This window comes from Tachypleus tridentatus, chromosome 9, assembly GCF_004210375.1.
Source record: "Tachypleus tridentatus isolate NWPU-2018 chromosome 9, ASM421037v1, whole genome shotgun sequence".
NCBI lineage: Eukaryota > Metazoa > Arthropoda > Merostomata > Xiphosura > Limulidae > Tachypleus > Tachypleus tridentatus.
Window position 1 is genome coordinate 36,086,788 of NC_134833.1, and position 19,246 is coordinate 36,106,033.

The 19,246-nt window shown below is 32.1% G+C and overlaps 1 protein-coding gene across 1 annotated transcript in view; it reads right to left on the minus strand.

Annotated features, from left to right (window-relative positions):
- Nucleotides 1-1,162: 1,162 nt before the first annotated feature.
- LOC143225055 (putative acyl-CoA dehydrogenase 6) overlaps nt 1,163-19,246 on the minus strand; it is a 38,692-nt gene continuing 20,608 nt past the window's right edge. Inside the window, exons 5-8 of the mRNA XM_076453750.1 lie at nt 15,582-15,749; nt 8,279-8,452; nt 3,264-3,425; nt 1,163-2,667 (exon numbers count right to left, since the gene is read on the minus strand). Coding sequence (XP_076309865.1) covers nt 2,402-2,667; nt 3,264-3,425; nt 8,279-8,452; nt 15,582-15,749 — 770 coding nt within the window. The 3' untranslated portion in view covers nt 1,163-2,401. The remainder of the gene's footprint in view (nt 2,668-3,263; nt 3,426-8,278; nt 8,453-15,581; nt 15,750-19,246) is intronic.

Consider the following 19,246-nt stretch of genomic DNA (forward strand, 5'->3'; position numbering starts at 1 on the left):
AAATTTAGCCATCTACCCCTAACGGCCATTAATACGATTAAAATATTAATAATAGCCATCTGTATATTAAAAGTTTGTCTTTAATTTTCTCAAAATCTGAGTTGTTGTTTTTAAAGTAGTTAAAAAACTTAAAAAAAAAATTCACCTGTTACATTCTGAGCGAAAGTCACGCAGGATACCGTGAATACTAATTATTACAAGTTCGTCAGTTTTGACAACTTTAAATATTTTCGCGATAATGAAAAATACGTTGGATAAAAATAATAAAATGCGGAAGGTATATTTCAACGAAAACCGTGAAATTTCAACAACATCAACTTCTTTCCACCTGTCGAAATCCCTGCGGTTTCATCTTGTTTCTTTGTTGCTGCTACATTCATTGAAAATCAATACAAATTAGGACAAACGTTCACCAGTAAATTATGAAGTGTGAAACAAGTTGTATTACGTAAAAAACCATAAATCTTTTGCTGCACAAATTTTGTTCAGTCACTTTGCGGAAAAAAAAAATTATGTATATGCTTTCTTTTCCTTCAAAATCAAGTGGAATTGTTGTTTATAATCTCGAGATAATTGTGCCTCTGTCGTCAATTCGTACCAATAATGATTGATGTAAATGTTAGAGAACGTTTGTGTGCGATTTTTTTTTTTTAAATTAATACACCGTTCGTGTCGAACATGATGTTTCCGAATCAAATTTTAGACCATTAAAAACAACGTTTAATCTCAGCAACGTAAATCAATTCAAGTTCTGTGGTGCATCTCCAGTATTTACTGAAAAGTCAGCTGGTAATTTTATGGTAAGTGATATTAAGAATGCTCACAAAATTATTCAGGTCCTGCACAGTTATACACAAATTCGAGCTATCGTTAAATACAAAAAATACACATTAAAATATATTTATATAATCTTGATATATTTATGCATAGTAATTATTAATACGAATCAAATACTCGTCTCACAAATTTATATTGGTTATCAAACCTTAGGCATGACAGACTCTAAACAAGTTAGAATATCTGCGCTATTCATATGCCAATAGAGGGTGACACATGCTACCAAGGCTCCCGGCTCTCAGTTTTGGACTTTGTGTTTTAAACTTAGTTTATCAGGTACGTGTGTGTCCATGGTTTTCAATTAATAAAGCGCCCATACACGTCATGCACATAAAACTCGCAAAATTTTATTTTATAAAAGTAATTGCACTGTTAATTAAAATCGCAAATTGAAAGTCATTACATGAAGACATATAAATGTGTGAATTACATCACAAATAAACGTAATAATACATATTACAAATACATCTTTAAACATGTAAGAAATAACTGCCGAGTTAAGTTTTATAAAACCTGTCAATGTAAAAGTGATTATACTTGCTGTATTGACAATATAAAACCACAATAGAAACTTAAATCTTTGAAAATCTAACGTCTCTAAACAATGTTTAATATCTAATATCTTTATTGATAAGCACTTCACATATATATGGTAATAACTCAAACATTATTAGCACAAAGTCTGCACTTTACTTGAAAAGTTAGAAAAAAACAAAACTTAAAGAGTTCTTCAAATAATTCAAGTACTTTTCTTAGTTACAACGTAGTGTAATTAAACCCATGGAAGACTTCTGACATGAATATTTCATAATAAACTCATTTAACAATTTGTCGTTCGTATAGCAGAATATACTGTCTCCATTCGTTTTATTCCCACATCTGTTTTTAACAACCGAGATATTTTTTTGATAAACAAAATAAATGTTTACATACAATTACACGTGTATTAAGAATTAAAGCAAGAATAAAAAAGGTTAAGAAAGGTATTCAAAACCGTTTCTTAATCAAACTTTAAATGTATATTATAGTACTGATTTCAACGACTGAATTCAAAGCAGAACGTTCTTTAATTGTTAACCAATGTTCAAAGGTAAAATTATAAAATACGAGAAATCGGTTACAAAAAGACTTACAAAACTACAATCCCTGAATGTTTAAAACTGATAAATTGCAGAGAATAAGTACCAATGGAAGATTAGTAACCAAGGGTAAACTACAGTAAAAATTATTTTAAAACCAACAATTTTTTTATGTTCTCATGAATCAAGTTTTTCACCTTAAAAGAAACAGATGACCTGCAGGAAATTTTAGTTCAAATGTTAGTCAACTTTAACACCTATACTAACTTAAATCATCTTAAACATGTGCATTACCTATATTCATCATTACATGTTTTCTATACTGTAGTTTTATTCACAAACTTGTATACATCAATTGTTATACTCCCCAATCAGGTATTTTTATATAGCATAATCTCAGTTTATTTTAACATTTTATTACACTTATAACAATCAAAGTAAGAATTTTTCTTCATCCAAAACATGACTTTCATAATTGTAATACTTCAATTCTGAGCTTGCTTAGTGTGTGCTTGTGAAGGCAAGGTTCCCATGTGCTTACAAATAATATAAAGCATGATTTCATCCGTGCCACCACCAATAGAAAGCAAACGCATGTCTCGAAACAGACGGCTAATTAAGACGTCCTTAGTGTATCCAAGTCCTCCCCAGTATTGCATACAAGTATCTGTGACTTCTCTAGCAAGTCTTCCAGCTTTCAGTTTAGCCATGGAAGCCAAAAGTGTGACATTTTCTCCACTCAAATGCTTACCTGTAACAACAAAAATAAATATTAGATTTAATAATTTTACTAATAAAAGGTGAAACAGTAATGCAACAAGACAAATATAAAATAGAAGTCCTGTGATGTTTATTTACGCACTTCACTGTGTCAAGTTTACTCTATTCTGTTAGATTTGACCAAAAAAATTCAATTATATCTCCATATTGAAATATTAAGATAAACATTTTGTCAAATACAAGTGTTTGTGAAATCTTGAATGCATTTGACCTATACTTCAAAAATATCTACCTTATTGTTTATAACTTAGATGGAATGATTACACAGGTTAAGTTAAATCCTTCACCAGCTAAATTTCACATTTAAAATACAGAATATTAAATGTGCATTAGATTTTACGTGTGGCAACATATAGTAATACACCAGAACTGATCTGAATTTAATCAAAAGAAACACATCCAGATATTATGTACAACCTCTTTAAGCAAGTCTGTACATTAATAAGTTATAAGGATGACAAACAAACTTTGGCTCTTTTCACAACTGCTGTTGATACACTTAATCTAGTTTAGCCACTGAAATATGGAATCACCTTTTGAAAACAGATATATAGTTCATTCACATACCGACTGCTCTGTATACCAGAGATCTAAGGGCTTCAACTTCTGTTTGAAGTTCTGCAAGCCTGAAGTGGATGACTTGGTTGTATATAATTGGATACCCAAAAGCTTTCCTCTGCTTACAGTATTCTAATGTTTTAGTAATAGCTTGTTCCAGAGGAGCGAGAGCTGTTTATCAAAACAGTCCATGGAGTTAGAATAACATGTGTCTTATACATATGTAAAACATTTTACAAACAAAACTGGAGTTTCCCTATAGTTATGTTCCATCACAAAGAGGTTTATAAATCTTTTAGTTACAGCTCTTCCACATAATACAAAGGAGTAAAATATATATGAAAGAATTAGCTTTAATATATTTAAAACCTCATTCACTTTTATATTATTACCATTATGTCATAGCTGTATTGTTGAAAAATTAAATGTTTAGTTATTACTTTCATGAAAGGTTAGCAAAATTTACTTTCTAAGAAAAAAAACATTTTTTCTACAAAACTTTCCAAAAGTATATATACAATAGGAAATTGAATGATCTCCTTCAATGTGAATTCCTGTTCCTCATATGTGGATACTCTAGAAGAGATTAATTTAGGGAAGCAATTATTACATGCTAGTCAGCATGAAAAATGTGTAACAAAATAAAAAAAGGCTAGTGGTGCAACTTTTTTTCTTTACTATAACAACTACATTATTGCATATATTCATGTATTCCTCTCACATTAAATACAAGCTGAGGTACCCATCCTTTATCCAGGTTATGAACTTAAAACATTTGGGGTGGATGCTATAATAAATAAATAAAAAAATTCTACCTTTCACATGATTTGCTCAGAACATGTTATTACAGTATTCATTACTACCTCATCCAAAGTTCTGTATACGCTTTATGAACTCACTGTGCATATATTAAAACATGGTGTACACTGTGTGAGAGTCAATATGACTTTCTACAAAGAGGTCAAAGTAGTGGCCTTAAAAGTGTTTTCTGTTATCAGCTTTAAAGTTCCATCTCTTAATGTTCTTCCACACCATTTCATGTAATTAATAAACAGGCAGTCACTGGCAGCAGAAGTGTCTTAATGGATAAAGTTGTAAGAACACAGGTCAAAGTTGGAAGTGGGTATAACAGAGTTCTTCATACTAACATTATGATAGCTGTTGTAGTAGATACTTTATCTAAAGATTGTATTCAGTGATGTCGAGAAAACCACTTGTTGAGAAACTTATATGCAAAAACGGCTCATTTGGGTTGAGAAAATATTTTACATAGAAGAGCGAACAACGTTTCGACCTTCTTCGGTCATCGTCAGGTTCACAAAGAAAGAGGTAACTGACCGGAAGCTGACCACATGTTTGTAGTCGAAACATTGTTCGCTCTTCTATGTAAAATATTTTCTCAACCCAAACGAGCCGTTTTTGCATATAAATTTCTAAAGATTGTATATTATTACAATAATAGCTGCCATATTTTTCATTACATTCCTCCATACAGAATGCAAGACCAGTACCTGAGATACATAAGGAGCTTGTGTGCCCTTCTCCCATACTGTGTGTATGTTGTGTTACAGAAAATGTAATAAAGTGTTTTTGTGTGTAAAGACACAATGCCAACTCCTAATACCAGTATTTTGTAAAATAGTCACATTTCAGTTATAAATACATCATAAATATATGTACATTATTACTATTTAGAAATATGTTTCTAAACTTATTTTACATAAAAGATAGAACAATAAATAAAGAACTACAGCTAATTAATTTTTCTAGTTACAGCCTTTGTATTCAGTATTTTTTTAGGTTTTATATGTACATTTGTCTAACCAAAAAATCATAAATTACTTCATCAATATATACCACAGAAGTCTATTACAATTTATAAAGGTTAGTAACTAAGCTGTATTTTGGTTGAAAAATATGAAATATCAAGCAAGCTAAATGTCCAACTTCCCATCACAAAGGCTTTTTTTGAAAAAAGAGATGACGCCCTACAAAGGCTTGTCTTGAAAGAAAGAGATGACGCCCTACAAAGGCTTGTCTTAAAAGAAAGTAATGACGCCCTACAAAAGCGTGTCTTAAAAGAAAGAGATGATGCCCTACAAAGGCGTGTCTTAAAAGAAAGTAATGACGTCCTACAAAGGCCTGTCTTGAAAGAAAGAGATGAAGCCCTACAAAAGCGTGTCTTGAAAGAAAGAGATGAAGCCCTACAAAAGCGTGTCTTAAAAGAAAGTAATGACGTCCTACAAAGGCGTGACTTGAAAGAAAGAGATGAAGCCCTACAAAAGCGTGTCTTAAAAGAAAGTAATGACGTCCTACAAAGGCGTGTCTTAAAAGAAAGTAATGACGTCCTACAAAGGCGTGACTTAAAAGAAAGTAATGACGTCCTACAAAGGCTTGTCTTGAAAGAAAGAGATGACGCCCTACAAAGGCGTGTCTTAAAAGAAAGTAATGACGTCCTACAAAGGCGTGTCTTAAAAGAAAGTAATGACGTCCTACAAAGGCGTGACTTGAAAGAAAGAGATGAAGCCCTACAAAAGCGTGTCTTGAAAGAAAGAGATGATGCCCTTATATTTGAAAATAGCTGAAACGAAACACAAGGTGGACATTCTAGACTTTCAATTGGTTAATCACAAGTCAAGTATAGAAGTGTATATAATGGACCATTTCCAAAAATGGAAAGAGGTGAACAGGGCCACTTTTGTTTGATTCAGTACAAGAGCAATATCTCAGCAAACAGCAAAAAACAGGAGGTTCTTATTTTGTATTCTAGCTTTTCAACATCAGTAATTTGAATTTCTAATTCGTACAAAACTATAGATTTTGTTTTTGACATTACAAACATCCAATTTAAACCAGAGCTGCATTCAACATACCACACAATGCACAAAAATCAATGTTTGATACCAAACTTAATGACATAAATCAATAAAGTGGTGATTCAGAAAAAACTGTGAAAGCAAGTCAACAAACACAATGGCATGGCCTTTGACTCATGACCCATCTGGAAAAAATTAAAGGTAATTTTGATTGATATTATTCATATAACTTATTAATCAATGCTCATAAGTAATTGATTAACTGAGATAATTACATAGTACTACTAAACACATTAAACACTTTTTATTGTAGCTGATACGTCAAACTTTCAATGTATTCCTCACATCCAATTTAGAGTGAAACCTGAAATTACAATGTTTTATAAACGTATTCAGGTTGGGACAAAGGTATGAAGCTTTAATTGTGTGTCTAGTTGATTTGCAGTTTATGTAGTATTAATAATCAGTATTTCACATCATAACACTGCAGGTAAGTGAATTTTCCTAAGTTTTAGTTTGCTGTGTAAAATGACTTATTTATTCTTGAAAGCTTTCATTAATTCCAGTACCTAAATGTTTATATCATAATCATATTAAATATTATGTACTAGGACTATGTCTCCTGCTGACTTTAGTAGTTACAGCAATACTTTACAAGAACTACTGTATCATTTCAACTTTTAGTTCCTTGACCTCAAATAAGAAACACAATCAAAAATTGTATTTATTAGATGGCTGGTATGGGTAATAAAACCTTAATTAAAATAAGTTTAGAACAATGTCTTCACCTTCTGAAGATGACCTAAGAAGATGAAAACATTTTTCTGTACTTTATTTTAAATAAAGTTTCAATATCCATATAAGCTATCTTACGAATACATTTTCACTTCAAGTGGATTTCTCATCATCATGGACAATCACAGATATATATGGGAGTTAACCACCTTCCTTACATGTGTTGTGTAACTTGTTTTCAGTATATACATTCATTCATACTACTACTTTTGTGTTGGAAGTTATACATCGACTTATAAACAAAATATTTAAAGTAAGAAAATAAACATTCTACTACTAGCATAGTGTCCTTTGGAGTCAATAAATAAATTATTTTTGTAGCATTTTGCAGTGACACCCAGCTGTTGAACTGTAGACTATTTTTAAACATTAATTGTAAAGTTATGTGATAAGTTTTGTTTGTTTTGTTTTTGAATTTTGTGCAAAGCTACACAAGAGCTATCTGCACTAGCTGTCCATAATTTAGCAGTGTAAGAGTAGAGAAAAGGCAGTTAGTCATCACCACTTGGGCTACTCTTTTACCAGTAAATAGTTGGATTGACCATCACATTATAACGCTCCCATGGCTGAAATGGCAAGCATGTTTGGTGCAATGGGGATTCGAACCTGCGATCCTCAGATTACAAGTCGAACGCCTTAACCAACCTGGCCATGGCTGAGCCTCTATGTGATAAGTAACAAATTAATTAAAAAACAATTACTTCACTAACATGCAGTAAACTAATGGCTTTCAAAAACATACCTCATGCAAAGAAACACAAGCAAAAATATAAACCTAAAAAAAAACAAACACTGAAACTTTGATGGGGCAAGTTCTTAGTGACATTAAGCATTCACATAAAATTAGCTAATGTAACAACAAATATTTTGAGTTCACTATAATAAGAGAGGTTTTTGTTGTTTTTATTCTGATGTATATTTTAGTTACAGTTTAAACATACATATAAAAGTACTTCTAAACTGAATTTGAAGATATGTTAAGCCTAGAAATTTTCCCAAAAGTAAACAAAGATATTTACAATTTCATAGATCTTTCTACCAAAAGAAATGTGTTTGATGCACAATTACTATAAGAAAAATCACTCTTACACTAACTCCTGATATAACATGCCACATACTAGCTCTCTATAATGCTTATTATCAGCTAAGAATAAAGGTTCACAAATATTTTAAGATAGTCAGTTCAAAGCCAGAATTGAATCAACTTAGCTCTGCTTATCCTGTTTCTCTGCAATTATAAGCATTTTTTTTCAATGAGATGTTACTGCAAATAAATCTTAGAAAAACCAGGTAGTATACACTACAGATATATTTGCTCTATTTCATTCTTTGCAACTTATCTCAAAGAAACTAATTTTTTCAGCAATGGTTAATAATGTAGTCAAGTCAGAGTCTTATCTTGTTCAATTCTACCTATGATAGATCCAGCAAGTCTTTCTTCCTGAAATTGTAACATCTGATATGTAAACCCCATGCCTTCTTCACCAATGATATTTCTGGCAGGTACACGTACATCCTCAAAAAAAATCTGTGCTGTGTCAGAAGAATGCATTCCAATTTTTTCTATCTTCTTGGATACATGAACCCCTGCATTGTTTGAAAAAATATAAATTGTGAAAACCTGATTGACACCAATACTATTTTTTGTAGTACTAAACACTAAAAATATTTTTCTATGTACTAAATTTCATGTGATCATCTTGTTATTATTAACAACTTTGAATTCCTCTGCAAACATGAAAAAGAATTACCATAAACTCATTAAACAGTTGAACCAGAAATCTAGTCACCAGATTTGATATTATATTACTTAAATTATTGTTACTGCAAAGTACATTCAATGAATAAAAGAAATAAAGAACAATCCAGTATCCACTTTGATGAAACAGGATTCATCAGTTGTGGTTACCTTCACTTTACCTTGATAGAGTATTATGTATTAGTAGTGAGTTTGGTTTGGTTTGTTTGGAATTACGAGCAAAGCTACATGAGGGCTATCTGCACTTGCCGTCCCTAATTTAACAGTGTAAGACTAGAGGCAAGTCATCACCACCCACTGCCAACTCTTGGGCTAATCTTCTACCAACAAACAGTGGGATTGATCATCAAATTACAACACCCCCATGCCTGAAAGGGCAAGCATGTTTGGTGTGATGTGAATTCAAACATGTGACCCTCAGATTACGAGTCAAGTGCCTTAACCACCTGGCCGTGCCAGGCCTATGAGTAGTGGGAACCTCAGCTCATTAAACAGAACAAATGAATTGGACCATTGTAAAACTTCTTTCTCATTCGTGACTGTTTAACTACATATGCCACCCTGTGAAGTATTACAGCTTTAAAGTTTCCCAAAATGCTACATTAACAGTTTAAGAGCAAGGAGAGAGATCTTAAGATAACCTAAGCACCTTCTAACTCCTTGTTTTCTTTATACAAATTCTTTATTAATAGTTTTTTTTGCAAATTTAGTCTGATGTAGCATTCATTAAATATTGTATAGTGACATTTCACACTTTCTATTTATTCTGCCAAAGAAATAGGAAGGACAAGAAATAAATCCTTAATTTTATCAATAACAAGAAATTTAATAGAATCTCTAACACAAGAGACTAGTGATTAATCATTAAAGTTTTCATTCATTATGTTGTTTCAAATCATTTTAATAAGTGATACAATGTGATGAACAAGATATTGAAGTAAAAATCTCTAACAGACAACTTTTATATCATATCACTTAATTATTCCCTATTCACTATTCAAATTAGTCAACCGAAACATCAACCATCGTGGGTGGGAAAGAAGGGCATGAGTGTGTGCATGGAAGTAAGTATTAACAGAAATACATTTTTTGGTGTGGAAAAATGTTAAATTCCAAAAAGGTACTTCTTCTAAACACTACAGCTGACAAACTGGAAGAGCTGGTGAGAGCACTACCCACACAGAAAGTGTCTGTATAGAAAAGATGTGTGTGAAATTGATATACAATAATAGCACCCTAGTGCAGTCCACACAACTTCTAGACAGGGTGTGTTGTTCACCCAGACATCACGAAATCTAATGCCAGGGTAAAAAAGGCTGACCAGCCAAAGAGACACAACTCTTACATCAGGAGAAGAAAACATCAATTTAAGGACTACTAGTTATACCAGAATCGGCCTGCTCCTGAAATACCAGACACATCTTGTCACAGTAAGAAGGCCAGCCAATATACAGATCTTCCACAACACTTGATAAAACATTGTACATAATGAATGAGATTCATCCAGGCTCAAACCAGACAAGCAAGGTCCCACATCTCATCAATGGAATTATAAGGCTATTTACCCAAAAGTAGCAGTAAGCACATAAAAAAAAAAAAGCATCATTCTGCTATAAAATAAAAGTGAACAAAAAGTAATAATGGGGAGCTTGTATACAAATCTGAGATACAGGGAGCACTGATGTAAGTGAAGAAAATCACAAGATTTAACTTGCTATGGGCAATATAGGGGAGTATAAAGAAAATCGAATTTTTATATTAGATAGGTTTTGATTTCTTAACTTAAAAGGAAATATCAAAGTAAACTCTCAGACTTCACTTCATGTGATGCATCTGAGCTCTGAATTCCTCCTTATGAATTTTCTATCTTCCATAATATGATTTTCAGTACATTCAACCAATTCATAGATATTAACAAACCATAATATAAAATCAGCTAACCCTACATCCAGTTCCTATACACAAAACTATGGTAATCAAGCAAGCCAATTTAGGATGATGGATACTAACATACACAAAGACAATGGATCATCTTTATTGTAAGAAATACACAAACTAAATTTGATAATGTGAAACACATAACAGACTTGTAAATTAAGATGAATATACTTAGTTTAAAAGCTGTAAGTTAAAGTGAGCATAATAAATTTGAGTCGTAACTATGCATCACATTTCAAATTCCATTAACATACCATAAATATTGTAAAAGAAAAACAAAAAACTCATATTTCAAAATCTAGACAATAAAGAAAACAAATTGGCCAAAGCATTTATATTTTTCTATTGCAATTCTTACAGAATTTTGCAAAACTATTAAACAGTCTAGCATTCTTCTCATTCCAATAGATAAAAATTAAAATAACTAATTATAAATAATTAATTCAAGATATAAATATTGAATATTGTAACCTAACCCTGTTAATTTCAGTACATTAATATGTGAAACAAGCTAATAATTTTAATGCATCCCTCAGCTACTTCTTCAATCATACAGTTTCACCAGCAATGTTCACTTGTTTATCCTTAATGAAAAATTATTACTTACAGTAATGTATCACATTTCTATCCATTAATCCTAAGGAATAGGATCAGCAACAACAATAAACTTAACAATAACTCTCTTAATATGACAGACAGAACTCCAATATACGAGTTTCTTTTAATTTTTCTAATTAATCATTAAACTTTTCAACAACCACCTCTTTCAAATCATTCTTGAAAAGTTAGACTGTTATTTTTACTTGATTTAATGTTTACTTTTCAATCATAATAATATTAAAAAGAGACATTATACAACTCTAAACCCCTCTCTAGTTATTTCCCTGCTATTTACAATAAAGACAGTATCATCTGCATATTACAGTGTATGTTCATTCATCTTAGACATATTTCCTTTAATCTGATTCTTCAAGAGCCATATTTCCTGAAACTTGTGCAACCAGAATTAAGAGATAAGAACAAACCATTTCTTACTGACTACATACTGTCAATTAAAAAAACAATTTATTAATTTTGTCAATTTTAGCATATTCTTGAAACATTGGCTAATTCATAAACAAACACCTCATCTGATAACAATGCAGGACATCTGACTACAAATGCATCATCAAAAGAAAGAAAAAAACAACACTGGTCACTCGTAATCATATAACAGTTACCTAATTGTCACCTAGAGCTGGGTGAATTAATTGATTATTTAATATAATGAGGTAAATACAAGCAGTGATTACATCAATTAGTGTCATGTGAACTATTCAAATAATCAAAACTGGGTTTTTTCAATTATTCCAAATGTGAATCATTCAAAATTATGATTATATTTATCAACTGTCCCAAAAGTAACCAACTGATAGAATTTTTTTTATGGTTATTATCATTCTTAATCATTCCAGATATCAAATAACTGAAAGGACACTTAAAGTGATATTTGTAAAAAGTATCAGCTAATCAAAGTTAGGAGTTCTGATTTATTATTACATTCTTTGATAATTCCAACTGTCCAAGTAATTGTAATATTACCATTATGTTTGTTGGTTGTCATTAAGTGCAAAGCTACGTAGCAGGCTATACAAACTCTGCAAACTTTTAGCCTTATAAGTTTTTATTTTATGGCTTCAAGTCTTTTCAGTTTCGGCGATTCATGGGTGGATGAAGTCTGACTGTTATATTTCTAACCATTACCACCAAGCTTACTTGCCCTGTCTATTATAGCAAAGCCATAAAGGCTACCTGCTACTGTTTTTAATTTTAAGCTGATGACAAAAGGGGTTAGCACTCTTTACCACCAAAATTTTTCTTTTTTTGCTTGTACATTCCATAGTTTCAGAGTAGAACTGTACTAAATGAATGTAATCAATTAATGGGACCACTGATACTTTGAATAGAAAATACCACTAATCACACAGCTCTACTTCTGTACAACAAAATAAAAACATGTCCAAAGATAACCACACCTACATTAATACTTTTAGTAAAGCTAAACAAGTCACTTAATTTTCAAATATTTTCTCTGAGTCAAAATAAATCATTTTGATTGTTTTTTCACTCTTTCAGCAACATATTAATATTCAATTTTACATACTGCATTCAAGAGTTATTGTTTTCCAATTAAAATAAAAGAAAAACATTCTGGGCTTATTACCTTTTAGAATTAATGTAATGACACCTTCTCTCTAAATGGGAATTTTACTTCTAAACCTTTCACTTAATGGTCTCACAATAAAAATTTCTAACTCCTAAAAAATATTCCCCAATAAACACTATCACAAATGACCAATTTACCATTCTTCACTTTATTAATAGTATAAGTCAAATCAGTTAAAAGAAATATTCTTCTAATTTATTTCTACTCATTTTTTTTAACTGGAATAACTTATAATCATTTAGTAATAGGTGCAGCTCAGTTTCTTTAATTATATCACAAATTTCTCTTCTCCTTATATTTACTTTGAATTAACTTATAGTTTTATTTGTATATTTCTAATATTTTCATAAAATTATAAATGGATTTTCAAACTGTTTCACACATTGTTGAAGTTATTATAAAAAATAGAATCATCAATACTAGGACAATATAGAAATAAATCAAAGTTATACTAACATTATTTGTAAAATTATCCAGTACTAAACTATTCCTGTTGTTTATCCTTTATTTTTTAATTGTTGTAGCTAAAATTATCATTAAAAAGAACTGCCACTTTATAAATGGTTCGCAAAACTCTCAAGAGCTCCACTCATTTTTACAGTCTCTAATAGACTTTCAGGGAAATGCATATTTGTCAGGCAATATACTGTATGAGTTTTAGGACATGCATAATGAAGAACATTGCACCATTTCTTATTTTCATCCAGTTACAGCAATTTAAGAAATTTTCTACTTATCCAATCACCTAAATAATGATTTTTGTTTGTTACATATGTTTGCCTTAATCCAAACCTATAGATAGCCTAGAATGCTCCACAGTTCATATATGCTTACTGAGCTCTTAACAAGTATTTTTTTAAGTTATGCTACAGATGACTCTATGTATAACAAGTTTAAAAATCTGGGTCTAATTTTTATGCTTCAAGTAAAAGACTACCACAGTGCTCTAGAAAACAATAGTATAATGATGTATCTTGGAATATTCAATCAAATTTAGAAGAACTATGTATAGAATCAGGTTTCACTTAGTACAACATCAAAATATGGCTTATTACTCCAAATTTATGTACTATTTTCTTATTTCATAATTAAAGAACTTTGGGACTAAATTTTATTTCACACTGATGATATCAATCAATCATATGTAATTCTGACAAAACAGTATTTTCTTTCATTTATATACTTCTTCACAAAGAGCTGGTATATCACATACATTCATGCCTAAGTAACACAAATTAAATAATACTAGATATATTCCCTTTTTTACTTATCATTGAAACACTATGAACTTTCTGCACATATTCAACTTTTAAACGACAGTGTAAGTATTTTTACTGTCTTATTTTCAAACAAAATATCTTAAAAATTCCATTTTGTAAGTAAATCACTTGAATAGTTTTGATAGTTTTATGTCACATTTACTGTCCTAAAATTACTAATGTGTTTTTATCTTGTGCATTACCAGTGTGGATCCACATGTTGCATTATACAAAAACCACATGTTGCATTATACAAAAAACTTTCCTGATCTTGTTTTTCATAAACGTCGATTTAAAGAACTGCTCAAAAGCCTGGACAAAATCAATGATATTTCCAAGTTAAATATATAAGGAACCCCAGCACTAGAAGTGTGATTAACTGCAACACTGATGATAGTTTTATTTTCATAGTTCTGTGTGAGTCACAATTTTTTAAAAAGCTCTGTTCTAAACAAAGCCTTGGACCACAAGGTGTTTGGTGCTTAAGTAGTTTAGGACTTCACTGGTAATTCTAGAGTTGAAATAAGTTTTAATCATATATTAGTTTCAACAAAGCATTATCACTGGTAAGTAAAAAAACTTTGCTTTGTTCTGTTTGTTTTAAAATACTATACAATGTCATTTCTTTGTTACTAATAAAAAATATCAGTTATTATTTGTTGATTTTCATGCAAAGCTACTTGTACCAACAGTTTCCAACTTTGAAATGATGATCTAGAGGGCTTTCTTGAAGCTAGTAAACACCAATTACTGCCAACTCATGGGCTACTCTAATTAAATAATAAGAGTTGAATCACTCATATAATGTACCTAAATCCCCAAAGAGTGGATTTTTTTTTTTTTGAGGACAGGGTGACCTCGGAAAAACAGTCCAGCATCAGTGAACAACATTCCTATTATCTTTTGTAACAACCTATGATTTTTAATTTATACTTATTTAAAATTTGTAATATTTAGCTAAAATAAATTTAAGGCTATGTGATGGATGTTGCTTCCTTACTGTCTGAAATGAATGAAAAACAGTTTCAGCCATATACAAAAAAAAAAAAAATTAGGTTAGATGAGTCTATAAAGCCTATTAGTTAGTTAATGATAAAATTACCTAAATTACCTATTACTGTTAACATGAAGTGTTTTTTTCACAGAGAAAGAAATATGAAATTAGCAAGTGTAATTTTAATTGACATAGCTTATTTGTAAAGTTAGACTGCCACTAAATTTGTAGCTTGAATTGGAAAAAAATATTTTTGCTACCTTTAAGTGCACTGGACTTTTCATTATTGTTTTCACCACATTAAAAACAACAACTGGATATCAACTGAAATCAGTTTGCTGCATTCTGTACTAATATGGAAACAAATAGCAAAGTCACTAATTGATTTTAGTTGTTAATGGATTATTAGCATTACAAGATTATCTAATGCATGCCTTAAATAGTCCTTTGATAAACTGTAAAACTATGAAAAAATTTGATTCTTATTTCTCTGCTAACAACTCAGTTTTCTAATAATTGAATTGTGTGTCATTCATTATTGCAAAAATAAGTTATCTCACCAGGAGTTTTCATGGGAAGACAAATCAAAGATTTATTCTTGTGTGAAGGTCCTTCTCTTGTATTTGCTAGCAAGCACATCCAGTCTGCCTGACAACCATTGGTGATCCACATTTTACCTCCATTGATAAGTAAGTCATCACCATCTCTAACAGCTTTAGTTCTTATACCTGAAAGTATAAACTAACATGCATACAAGCCATATGACTTATGTGCTAACCTCAATCTACAAAAGATATTTGTTTGTACAAAGGTTAATTTTTCACACGATACATATTTATCCCTACTCCACCATTCATTTTCAGCAGTGTTGCTAAAAGTCGAATTTTAAGTACTTTAGATAGAAATAATAGGTAGATCACATTAGCCATAAGATAAAGAAATATAAACTTGAAATTCAAAGATGAAATTTTACATCTTTAGGATTACAATTATTTTCAAGCCAGTGCTTACCTATGTCATGCTGATAAGCCTTTTCTTGTTGAGTGGTTCTCATTGTGACAACAAACATATGATTTATAATTATCAATGTCCTTGACACAATGCATTACTTTATCCAAAGTTATCAACTCTTCCTCATAATTTGTCACACAAGTGCCATAAATACCTACATCCTCCCTGCTTTCCCACCACAACACAGGTTTCCTTATTTGCAAATGTATGGGGAGTTGAATGAGAACATGTTTCAGAAGCCTAGTTAGAATCAGCTAACAAAACACCATCACCCTCAAGTATAACAGAAACTGGATTGAGATTTGAAACTGTGCATACCCATTAAAAAAGTTAAACACATTCACCAGAAGTTTCTTCAGGATTAAGCCTAGCAGACAAAACCCTGCCACTCAATAAAAGATGAATAACCTGGACAAGAGATCAAGTTTGTACACCAGTGTGACAAAAAAAGATGTTCCACAAATTAAGAATCAACATAAATGAGAAATCCTTATGGGACACCAACAAATGATTTTGGCATTACATGTCCATACACACTGATAAATAAGAAATGAAAATGCAGTCACAAGATCTCCCTGCACACAAGATGTACAAAACCTTCAGAGAATTGAAATTTCAACAGAAGTGTTATGTCTAAAAATACATTAGTAATTATGAGAACTTGTTAGTGGAAATCAAGAAGAATGTATAATACCATATCAGCTAAATTATAAGACATTTTTTTTATAAACAATTAGGCTGTAAAATTCAAAGTCACCTTACAATCAAGGCCAAACAAAGGTTGGTTGGCCTTGATTGATTTAGTGTTTTATGGCACAAAGCAGCTAGGCTATCTGCGCCAAACGTCCGGTTAAAAGGTAAAAATAAAGTAAATGTAGTAAAATCCATAAAAGGAGATGAAGGTAAAACAAAACAGCATTTAAAAACGTAAATAGCAGAAAACCAATGTTGACATCTAGTCTACAATGTTAAGAGAGAAACCACAGCAAGAGAAGTTGTAAAGGACTTTCTGTAGCATAATGGTAATTATTATAACCCACCATGAAGACTAACAGGTAAGTACAAGAACCACCATCAGTCACCTGAAGTTGGCCTTTCCAGTCCTGGTTCCAGGTTATGTGTCATTAAGGCCATTATCAAAAGGTAAAGTAATAAAGTTTTAAAAGACATGCAGCAAAATTGTAATAATAACTCGCCAGGATGACTAACGGGTAGTTCAAACATATAGTTCAAACAGCATCCTTAGTCACCTGAAGTTGGCCTTTCCAGTCCTGGTGTCAAGTTATTTAATGTTATGGCCATTTTTAATTTCAAATTGAACTAGAGAGATTGTGATTCTTGAAAGGAAACCACAATAAAAAAGGTTTAATGAATAAATATAAAACACTTAAATGACATTAAAAAGATTAATGGCCTTTAAAAAACTAAACTTTATCAAGGTGGACAGTGTTACCATCACCAATAACACTGTCTAATGTTAGGGACAAACCTAGGGACAGAACTTGTTTAAAATGGTGCCATCTTTGAGAATCGTAACGATGGCAAGAAAGTAAAATGTGGCTTATAGTGATTTGAGTGTTACATAGACTACACACTGGTGCATCAGTTTCAGATAAAAGAAAATGATGAGTTAAAAAACTGTGACCAATGCATAGTCTAGTTAGAACAACTTCCTCCTTCCAATCTTTACAGAAGCAAGACGGTCAAAGTCCAATATAGGGTTTTATTTAGAAAAGCTTGTTTTCGCATTGTTCACTCCAAATTGACTGCCAGCTGGCATGGAGCAGAGCCTTGAATACAGGACCATAGTCCATGTATGGAACAGGCACAGCGGTGATAGTGCCAGAGCAGATAGATTTAGCTGCCTTGTCTGCAAGCTCGTTCCCGTGAATACCAATGTGGCCTGGTATCCAGAAAAACTGGATAGAAAGTATATGTTAATGAGAAATGGGCCAGTTGGTTTTGAATATCAGCAAGAACATGGTGTGAACCAACGTGAAGCCAGAGCCAGTAGAAAACTACTTAGCGAGTCGGTATAAATGATACAGTTGGAGTACTGCTTAGCTTCAATATGATCCAGGGCAAGAGAAATGGTATACAGTTTATCAGTGAACACAGAAGCTGTAGAGGGGATTCTGCGAGCAACCACCAAACTGCAACAAACCATGGCAGAGCCCACAGAGTCATCTGATATGGAACAATCCATATAAATTGGAATGGAAAGATATTCAGTAAATAAAAGATGGCACTTTTAATCAGGAGTATCTGCTCTTCTCAGATGACTTTAAGAAAGGTCACATTTGGGGACTGTAATAAGCCATAGTGGGATGGGCTGACCAGTGGATACTGCAATGTTATCCAAGGACAAACCCAATTCATCCAACTGCAACTGGATGCAAAGGCCAAAAAAGCAATAGCAGATCATCACATTGGGTGGGCGAGAGGAGGTTGTTTGATTCAAGGAGCCAAACAAGATGAGCATTAACCATACTCTCTGAGGTCTTACAGAGACAGCTCGTCACAGCAGTTTGAAGGAATATTAGGATCTTTTCCAGGCTTAGAGAAAGGTAAGATAATAGCCTGGCACCAGGCATTAGGAAAAACATTCTCCTGCCAGATCTTGTTAAAAACAATTAGAAGAATATCAAGAGAAGCAGGAGATATATGGCGCAGCATGTCATAGTGGTCCAACAGATGTACTGCAAGACCGATGAAGGGCCAGTTTCAGTTCCACCAATGTAAAGGAACAATTATGGTCATAGAGACAATTAGTTCAAAATGAAAGAGGTGATCACTCTGCCCAAGTCTTGATGGCCAAGAAGGTGGAGAAACAAGCAGAAGTGTTAGATACCCGGCAAAAGCTTTCACCTAAAGTATCGACGATGCTTCGTATATCAGCTACTTCTTGGCCTTCAGAGAGTAAGTTCAAGAGGGAAGACAGAAGTGTAATGCTCACTGTCCTTTCAAACTCTGTCCCACATGACTTTGGAACTGGTGGTAGAAGATATGCCAGTTGTGAACTTAATCCAAGATTCCTTCTGGCTTTGATGACTTACCCACCTAGCATGTGCATAGGCCTGCTGGAAAGTGATGCAATTTGAAAGTGTGGAATATCTATGGAAAGTATCCCAGGCCCATTTTTGAGCCTTCCATGCCATGTGGCAGGCAGGATTCCACCACGGACAAGGATATAGTGGAAAACGTGTCAAGGTTT